The sequence below is a fragment of the Gambusia affinis genome, linkage group LG20 (assembly GCF_019740435.1).
Source record: "Gambusia affinis linkage group LG20, SWU_Gaff_1.0, whole genome shotgun sequence".
Classification (NCBI taxonomy): Eukaryota; Metazoa; Chordata; class Actinopteri; order Cyprinodontiformes; family Poeciliidae; genus Gambusia; species Gambusia affinis.
Window position 1 is genome coordinate 15,588,607 of NC_057887.1, and position 10,353 is coordinate 15,598,959.

General features: G+C 37.9%; 1 protein-coding gene across 1 annotated transcript; it reads left to right on the forward strand.

The window, feature by feature from the left end:
• The first annotated feature begins 249 nt into the window (after positions 1-249).
• Positions 250-10,116, forward strand: LOC122823387 (cerebellar degeneration-related protein 2-like). The gene is made up of 6 exons (XM_044102963.1): positions 250-443; positions 1,615-1,727; positions 4,215-4,363; positions 4,453-4,614; positions 7,273-7,492; positions 8,270-10,116. Exons 1-6 carry the CDS (start codon positions 362-364, stop codon positions 8,831-8,833), a joined length of 1,290 nt encoding a protein of 429 aa, XP_043958898.1. The 5' UTR covers positions 250-361; the 3' UTR covers positions 8,834-10,116.
• The last annotated feature ends 237 nt before the right edge of the window (positions 10,117-10,353 follow it).

Sequence of the window (10,353 nt, forward strand, 5' to 3'; positions counted from 1 at the left end):
AAGTGAGAATATCAATACCTTATTTAATTTTATTTAGCAATAAATCTCTGCCAAGAGCAATTTTTATATCACTGACTGCATCTGTTCTTCTAATTACTCTGACTGCCAAATTGAAGCTCTAATTTTAAATAACCCTGACGTTACTGCGTTTAAAGCACTTATTTTGAAAATTTAGACCGGAAGCGTGATCAGATAGCTTCCCAGCTTCACTAGCTGTCTATTTGTGTGACCGTTAGTGGGTGTCGCACACCGGCCGCTGCAGGCGGGGAGAAGTGTCTCGGAACCGGCCTCTCCGCTGCTTTTAGCAATGTTCAGAAACAGAAATATAAATTGGATTTTCTGACGGGTTTTTAGCGGGAAGATGCTGGCAGACATGATTGTCGAAGAGGAATTTGAGATCAAGGAGGAGGAACCGTGGTACGACAAGCAGGACCTTGAACATGGTACATTTCCTTTCTGTCTTTGTTAAGGAACCCCTACAGATCAAATATATGTCTATGCCCTTTTTATTAACTGTCAATATGCGATGAAAGGTTAAATGCAGTAAAAAAAAAATTGTAATACATAAACCAGGAAGCAAATCACTTTTAAACCTTTATGTGGTAATTTTTTATTAAATTAATGTATTTTAAGGTATACAACATTTACTATTTAAGACTCTTGTTTTTTCACATAGCATCCAACTTGTTTTAAAAGATTTAATTATTTTTTTCTTGGATGCAGAAAAAGGCAGCCTGGGTCAGCAGAATATTCACAAATGCGGCACAGTGAGGAAAAAACAGAAGAGCTTTCTTTAAGAATATCTTTTCCTTTTTATGTCTTTATTATGGTCTATTTTCCAGCTGATGGGCATTTTCTTTACACTTTTATTTGTGTTAGATTGCAAATCAAGTAAGGTGGCATGATGCAGTTTGTAAATGTGTAAATGTAATGTGTTAAGGTGTCTCCTTGGAACAAAGTATTATACATTAAAAATAATGAATTAATGAATTTGAATAGTGAATTTTAACTTTTGACATATAAATATTATGTTACAACAATTTCCCCTTTATTTTAAGAATGTCATCACTTTTGTCTTCACCATAAATAAGAGAAGAAATTAATTTTCTAAAATTTTAATTCCCGTTTGTTTGCTTTTATTCCACATGTGCAAATTTATTCAGATATTGATTCAAATATTGATTCTGATCAACTTTAATGTTTTGTGCAAAGTTGTTTGCAAATATATTGCTCCGTCTGTGTACGCTGTACACAAGAGAACTATTAATTTAAAAGATTTCTATAGAAACATCAAACTTTTAAAGTGTTATTTCTTTTCCCTAGCTTTAGCGGAATATTATAGCAGCATCATTGATTCTGATCATGATTAAGTTTTTAATCTAGACTGAAATAAGGAAATCTAATAGCACTGGTTGTGTATTCAAAAGCTGTGTTTTTGCGGTGAGTTTAAAAATAAATCCTTATCCAGAAGTGAAGAAAATAAAAGGTTTATGGACAAAAAATATCAAAAAAGTAAAACCTTCTTAAAGCAGCTCCCTATGCCCGTTCTGGTGGCTCTAAACGTGGATGAGGAAAGGTTTCCGGTTCCTGCTCACCGCCCCGTCTCTCCTGCAGACCTGCAGCTGGCGGCCGAGCTGGGGAAGTCTCTCCTGGAGAGGAACCGGGAGCTGGAGCAGGGCCTGCAGCAGATGTACTCCACCAACCAGGAGCAGCTGCAGGAGATCGAGGTGAGGAGGAAATGGTGCATTGATGTATTGCTTGATGTATTGTATTGCCCTACTTCACAAAACCACTGATTTGACCTAAAATTCAGCCTAAACGTCACGCTACAGTCAGGCTGCGGAATATGGCTTTAAAATTAAATCCCAGATTTTTTTCAGACCACATCCGATTTTCTATTTTTCTCTGTTTTTTTTGTTTTGTTTTGTTGTTTTTTTTTTCTAAAAAATAAATGACAAATGACAAAGAATATAATCAAAAAGTGGATTTTAGTTCCATCATTCTTTCTGTGAGTTGAGAAATTGAGAAATTTTGTTTAATTACACAAATACGGTTATATAGGCAGGAAAAAAGATGCCTTTTTACCGAAAACAGTTGTTTGTAAATCTTTCTTCAAAATAGACACAAATGTTTCCAAGAATGTTTCAAAGTCCTGCTACTGATAATAATTTGATGCCGATGTGTTAAAAGTACTAATCCATAAAGTTTATACCAGAGTATAACTTCACAAGATGCTCAACATTTCTCATTTTAACTTTTTATTTTTCACGTTTGAGTTCTCACAAAACTGACTTTATTCTACTGATATAATAACTTTATTCTCATAATATTTGTATTGACTGTATTCTTGTAATATTATGACTTTAACCTCATAATTAAGAGAAAAAGTATAATAGCTTGTCCCTAATACTCTGCGGTAGAGTTGACCTGAATTCAACGTCCTAATAACTAACATGCTTATCAAACAAGATGGCGGTCCTGAGAGTGGTGACATCACTCCGACCTTTAAAAACCCAAGGAGTGCATTGGTGGAAAAAAATCCAGATTTTTCCAAAAATGAAATCTTCAAAAACCAAAAATTAGATTAATCGCTGAAAGTGATTTATCGCTCAGCCCTGTGCTATCAGATATTTTACCTGATATGCAAAACCCTTTTCATCTGGAGCTGACAGACGAAGCGTCACTGAACCATCTCCAAACACCAAGTCTTGCAATCTGCCGATTAGGCAACAAAAACGGCAATTTACCGTCCCTGTGGAGAGCTGTTTGTGCTTGTCCTCCACTGCATGCACCATAAGTAATGATTTCAAGATTCCTAACAGGTCCCCAGACTTTAATTAAATTTATTTCAACCAGGTCAGCCTTGGGTGCATGAGTCCAGATGAATAACCTGCTCATCCCTGCTGGTTACCAAATTAATCTCTTAAGAGCGGAGTTATTGTCTCTGATTTACTGCGACTCTCTAGGAGTCGCCCATAAAAAAGCATTTTGCTGCTTCTTTTTTCAAATGTACATTTAGTACCTTAGAAAAGTGTTTCACATTTTGTTACATTACACCCACAAACTTGAATGAATTTTAATGGGATAGACCCATATTTAACAGTGAAGTGCAATTAAACATTTTCTGCTAATAACAAAATGGACCCCTTGCACCCCTGAATAAAATATAGCACAACTGATTTATTGTTGTTTTGGTAATCAATTGAAATAAATAAAAAAGATGAAAAACATGTTATTTTCCTTCATATTCATGTGCCATTTTGTTTTGACTTATTGCACAAAAATCATCCAAAGAACATTGAAATTTGGTGCCAATGTCCAAAAATGTGAAAACGTTGCTTATTTATTTAAAGTTGCACAATATTTACCCAATATCCCAGAAAACTGGTTGGACAGCAATGGTAATCATATCCATTTCTAATCAGAACTTCCTTCACTCGTCATTCGTTTTACATGGTTAAATAATCCTAATATCCCGCCTCAGTGGGTTTTAAAAGCACAAACTGGGTTCACGAGTTTATACTTATGGTGACCTTTATTCCACATAGATTGAAAATTATACCCAGTGAGGTGAGCATTTATTTAACCTGAGCCAATTTTCACTCAGCAGATAAGCTGCAGAAAGTCTCAGCATGTTCTTGTCTCAGTAGCTGATAAGATAAATTGCCCTCAGAGGCATTGAAGCTTACCTAAAACATCAAAGGTGTTCTCTGGAAAATAAAAATGGAGAAATTCATGATTATGTTGTGGATGAAGTATAACCATTGGTTAACCATTGACCAATGGTCCATTATTGCTTAGGGAAGCAATTATTAACCACACTTTTTACTTTTTTTAACATTTCATAAACAATCTACGTGGTATTAACTGTAATGATGCATCAATTTATTTACAAGTTTCACTGGGAAATTATTTCACTTATAACAATACATTTTTCCCATGTTAAATGTAACATTTTTCCCATGTTAAATGTAAAATAATCTGCCAGTGGAACTCAGATGTTTTCATCAATATTAAGAAATTAGTTACTCATAACTCCTACTATGTATTATTGAAAAGTTAGTTTTGACTTAGTGTTCTAGAAACTAGACCAAAAATACTTTCTTAAAATTTTGTGTTGAATAGCTAAGAGCTAAAAAATAAAAAGGCTCTAAAAAGACTTTAGAAATCGTTTTCTTCCAGTTCCCTCAAACTTCACTTCCCCTCTTTTCCAGTACCTGACGAAACAGGTCGACCTCCTCCGGCAGGTCAACGACCAGCACGCTAAAGTTTACGAGCAGCTTGACGTTTCTGCCAGAGAGCTGGAGCAGAGCAACCAGAAACTGGTTCTGGACAACCGGACGGCCCAGTTGAAGATCCACGGGTGAGAGATCTGATCTGGAAGGAAGACAAGTTTTTTTTTTAAGGACGGAAACATTCCTTCTTATCAACTCTATGTGACGGTCTGTTCAGGCTGATGGAGACGGTGGAGCTGCTGCAGACGCAGGTGGAAGAGCTGCAGCATCAGGTGGAGGAGCTGAAGCTAACTTCGCGTCAGTCTCCATGCGGAGAAAGATGGCTGCCTCGCAGCACCCAGAGCGTGTGCTGCCTGCAAGAGCTGCAAAACTCACACAGGTGAAGATGCTCACACTGATTTTGTTGCCGTGGGATCTGTTGGCATCAAAGTCTGAGATTCAAATATCTAAAATTACGGTCTTAAAATGTCTTAAATTCATGCGAGGGAATTTATGTTGGTCTTAAATTTTGTCATTGCACCATTATTTAATAAATTTTTTTTTTTCACAAGACTTTTCTGTTAGACAAAAGTTTGAGTTGCACTCAAATCATCTTTGTTGCGGTTGAGGCTATTAGCAGCTAGCTAGCTGCTAATAAACCCTTCATATCTAGCTAGGTTTTTGCCGTTTGTCCTGGGTAAGAGCAAATTTATTGCAAGTTGGCTGGATGGCAACTTGCAACCAATGTTGCAACTCCTCCTTTCTGTCGCAAACCCATGTTAGGCAAGGTGCATTCTGTGAAAAAGGCAAGGCATTATGGGGGTTAAGGCTGTAGAGAACATTGCAAAATATGTGAATTTTTAATTTAAATGTAAATGGTCTTAAAAAGTCTTAAACTACAGAAAGGTCATCTTGTAAAGGAGCCGATGTTATCAGTACATTTCAGGTTTGCAATGAGAAAAACCATTGACAACAATTTTCTGTGTCCTGTTTTGACAAAAAAAATCTCTTTATTTCTTACAGTAAGCTAGTATGACACCAAAGTTTGTGGCTCCTCTGTGGTCTTTATCTCCACTGAAGGTAGTTGAGGCTTTTAAAATATTTCTAACTCCTTTGTCACAGATCCAGAAGGTCTTTGTAAGCTTCACTAAGGGATCAGTAAATGCTCCCACACTAATCCTGCTCCTCACAGCGGTGTGCTCTCCTCACGCTGCAGCCACTTCCTGTTTGTCTGCGCTGGGACAGGTTCGATATCTCAGTTTAGTCTCTGCTGTGTGTAATCCTGTTAAGGGGGCTTGGTGGGAATATATCCAGCTCAGATGCGTGGACGTCTCTCCGATAAGGAGACCGCAGCGTCTGAAGTCAGAGTGCGGTGTGTTGGAGGAGGCTGAAAGGAAGGAGGCCAAAGTCTGAGCATCGGTCGATAACCTTCTCAAGCTGATTGATTTTAATCTAATCACATTACCTTCTTGATTAGATACATTTTTTAAAGATTTTTTTTATCCTTTTTGTGTTTTCTTGTATCAAACACAAAAAATCCTGAAACATAAACTCTACCTGACATTAGTTAAAGATATAATTTTTTAATGTTTATTTCAGCATCGCACTGAACCTCACTCCTTCAATAAGCGACCTGTCTCGTGAACTTTAACCCTTTAACTCTGCGTGTGCATTTCCTGGCACCTTTCACTTTGTTTTCCCCGTCTGAAGCGTCAGAGATTAGAATTAACACATGCTTATGCAACAGTGGACACAAATAGCTGATCAAACTGTCTCTGTTAAAAATAAGACTGATTCATCAGACTGAGAGTCTGCAAATATTTAATAAATATGCGTTTATTTGTTAACCAGCCGGAGAACTACGACAGAGTATTAGGGCCAGACAAGGAATTACCAGAATAAAGTTACAATATTACAAAAATAAAGACACAATATTACCAGAATATAGTTGAAGAATTACTAGAAAAAGTTGTTTTAATGAGAGGAAAGATCTGACCAACCCGTCAAGTCTGCTCTTTCTGCAAAATAGACACAGATGTTTCAAAGTCCTGCTTCTGATAATAACTTGATGTTAAAAGGTGAAATATTTTCTTATTTGTTAAACTTATACAATAATATAACTCTGGATGCTTTAATTCCTCATTTTGATGATGTTTTAAATGAATTTTTATCCAAGCGTCATAAAATTACAAATACTTTCTTATAATATTTCAACTTTATTCTCGTATCGTAACACATTTGGTACGACTTTATTTGAAGGGGTGTCCATAAGACTGACATGACACCTGATATGAACATGAAGGAGTCTTTATGGATGTCTATGACTGTCCTCATGAAGTGTCATTCGGTAAATAATGACATTTAATGCAAAGTTGCTTTAAAGGTTGCATCAAAAGTTCCAACTTTGCATTATTCTGTAAATAATAATGCAAAGTTGGCACTTTTTAGGGACTTTCAATGCAACTTTGCATTAAAATTATTACTTACTGAATGACACTTCATTACAACAATCATAGACATCCATAAAGACTCCTTCATGTTCATATCAGGTGTTATATCATGTTTATGTCAGTGTCACCCCGTCAAATACAGTGTTACCAAGTGTTAATCACTAGCTGCAGTCTCCAACCTTGTGTCTGTGACATTAAATGGCCGTCTAGTTCCTACCAGCCAGTGCTGATTTTTATTCTGTTTTTCTAAATACAGAAATTTTACTGAAAAGATGTGAAGGTAATGTGTAATATATCCGCTAAAAGAATTATCAAGGCTCCTTTTGCATTAATTACCACATCAAAATGGCGTAACATGGACACAACCAGACATGACACTGCTACAGTGATGCTTCAGCACCTTTTCTTGTACCTGAGTTTTTCCTTCAACTCAATTTCTCATGAATATGCTTGGGTTCAGCACTCTTTTACAACCGTTGTTTTAGTTTTACAGTCACATTCTGTGTTTTACCCATCAAACATTAACAACAATAAAAGCTTGAAATCTAGTGAGACACAAGGGGGAAACTTGAGCTCTGGCTCAAAGACGTGTCCACGTCTCTCTGCAGGTCTGAAGTTGATCCTGGTGAAGTTTTGGATGACCTCGAAGTGTCAGTGGCGTCATGGCGTGAGGAGGCGCAGGCGACACTGCAGCAGTCCCTGCGCGCCCTCCAGACTCAGTTTGCCACTGAACGGGTGCGACGTGAGGAGGCGGAGACGGAGGCGGAGCTGCTCGCCAGAGAAAACGCAGCTCTGGAGCAACAGCTGGCAAGGATGGAGGGATGTCAGGTACACTAAACTCATCACCACTTTACCGACTGCCCAGTCACATCTATTTCTATTGAAGGGGGACCTATTAGTCTTTCTTGAACAGGTTAGGATAGGTCCATTGGTGATGCAAAGCATTTTATGTACAAAATAATTCTTGGAAAGGTGATTTTAGTCCGATCAGTTCTCCCTGTTTTGAGCTCCTTTCAGAATGAGTTGTTTTAGGGCCGCTTGTCACTTTAAATCCAAATAAACTCAACTTTTACACTCACATATGAAAATGGCTGCAAACAGATGCTTAATTGTACAACTATACATTTTTGAAAAGCACAAGTAGAGCCTCCTGCACAGATAACAAGAATGCAGCAAGTGGGTCTGAATGGCAAGTGAACAACAAAACTTTCGTCTTTTCCAGCTGAAAAAGCCATACAGAGTTAAAACCAACAAAGGAAACTAGCTGGAACTTAGCGTGGGTTGCAAGGTAATGGGCTGGGCTCGGCTGCGGTTGCTAGGTAACGAAGCAGTGCCCGTCAGTCGTGGCCCAACAATTGGGAGGTTTTTGAAATGGCTCGTTTTCTAGACACCAAAAAACATTAACCTACTGCCAAAAAACAGCTTGCCATTTTTATTTTAACCACTTGGGTTGTTTTTAGAACATACAAGATAGGAATTTTGCACTAACTAGGTGCTTTCTAGAATTTTCTCTGGGTTTGCCGGTTACTTGGGAAGGATCTTGATGCATCTTGAACACTTTTTGATTATTTTCCCTTTTTCTGTTTTTTTCTTGTCCTCGAACAGGCCAGAGTGTCTGACCTGGAACAGGAGGCCGAGGAGCTTCGTCAACTCTGGAAATCACAATCTTCACGGTCACCCAGGTCAGAGGTCATTCATGGCCTGCTGTTACTCAACCCAGAGGAGGAGAACGAAGGAGTGCCGGCTGCGGTCAAAGGTCCAGCCGTCTTGAAGCGCTGGGCCAGCGAGCGTCAGATGAAGGCCACTCAGGCGCCCGACTCTCCCAGCAGGATCTACGACCATGAGTGCTCCTGCGTGCGTCGACCCGAGGTGGTGAAGTATCGCGGTATCTCGCTGCTCAACGAGGTCGATGCCCAGTACAGTGCCTTGCAGGTGAAGTACGACGAGCTGCTGCGACGTTGCGGGCATCAGGAGGAGCTGCAGGAGTCAGAGCTCAGCGAATCTTCTCCTGCTCCAGCGGAGGCGGACGACAGCGAGGATGACTTTCACCAACCGGAGTACAAGGAGCTTTTTAGGGAAATATTTTCCCGCATTCAGAAAACCAAAGAAGACCTGATTGAACACAGAGGAGGGGCCTCAGTTGATGAAGCGCTACCAACTTCGAATTAGTTTCCTCTGCAAAAAGTTTCCATATTGTCTTCCCAGCACAGGAAACGGTCTTGGTAATGACTTTTATTTCCAACCAAAGCAGGTTTAGAGATAAAGATAATTGAGAAAGAATAGGACTCAATAAAACCAGCTCGTTTAAAAAAAGTGGCTCCTTTTGCACAGAAACACCAGTGCCTAAACATCCGTCTCCACTGTACTCTGCCTCACATGTGGGAACCGTTATGGGAAACAATCCTTATCCCTAAAAGTGAGATCCAACAGTCAAGCTTTTCCTGACTCAAACCTGCTGATTCTGACTTTTTTTCACATATAAAAGAGAAAAAATGTGCTGGAAGTTCTTTGATAGATGTAGTAGGTTTTAAAGTAAATGAAGAAATTACAATATTAGCCTAACTTATGCCTCAAAGCATAAGTTTTAAATATTTATTACTTTGATTAAGCACCAAAAAATGCATCAAAATGCATGCAGTTGGTTGATGTCTTCATTAACTAAAAGAGTGGGCATTCTTAATCTTTAATGCATTAAATGAATAGGAAAAAATATGATTTTTTTCTTGCATCATATCAGAGGTGACAGTAACCTGTAAGTTAAAGTCTAGAAATTATCTTGGAAGTTTTTGAAAAGTAACCTCTAAGTTTTGGTGAGCAAGTCTTGTGAAGTAATTTAAACTTTATTTCATACCAAGTTTTATGAACTGAAAAAAAGAAAAATCAAGAAATTCTGAAAAGTTTGAAATTTTAGAATGTAAAATTTGCAGAAATCCCAAAGGTTTCTGCCTAGGTCATTGAAAATATCAGAAGAGCTGCAGCAGATCTACTTTTAAAAAGTTGCTCGCAAAAGTATTCATCCTAAGTTCTTGACAAGAAGTAAAGGGAATTCAATTAAAAAAACTGTAAATGTTTTGTGTGACTAATTTATTTTGCGACTGTGAAAGAGCACATTGTTTGCTTGTAGTTTGCCTGCTGCCTTTAAGACTTACTAATGTAACTATAGACAGTTCTAGTGTTATTATAGGATTTCTGTAATAATACTGAGATTATACTTGAATTGTGTAGTAGCTTAACTGAATGCATAACGGTAGACAAAATGACCATAATAATGACTGTATTTGTAACGTAAAAGCTTCATGAAGGAATGTGTGTAGATGCACTTCTTGCAGGATTTGTGTTCTTGTTAAGCTGAAAGATGGTGCATCATAAAGCAAATGCACTTTAGAAATGAGTTGTTATTGTGCACTATGTATGATGTATGTGATGTTATTCCTATGAGCCATAAACTATAAGCAAAGCTAGCTTGAGCATGTCTTTTTTCCAGTTTATTTGATTATCAACCTTTGATGAACCCCGAGTAAAAAAGTAGTGCTTAAATATTAAAAGACCTGTAGAAATATACACACCCTTCAACATTTTCACATTTTGTCAAACTACAAACTTCCTAGCATTGCTTACTACAAGAGTTTATTGTACCAACCCCGAACTACTAATTATAAATAATACCGTTATGCTAATGCTAATGAACT

Bases quoted from the DNA above. Each gene is read 5' to 3' on its own strand.
- LOC122823387 (XM_044102963.1), top strand. From the start codon at position 362: ATGCTGGCAGACATGATTGTCGAAGAGGAATTTGAGATCAAGGAGGAG. The intron at 4,364-4,452 runs GTGAGAGATCTG...CGGTCTGTTCAG, and splicing joins GCCCAGTTGAAGATCCACGG to GCTGATGGAGACGGTGGAGC. The intron at 7,493-8,269 runs GTACACTAAACT...GTCCTCGAACAG, and splicing joins CAAGGATGGAGGGATGTCAG to GCCAGAGTGTCTGACCTGGA.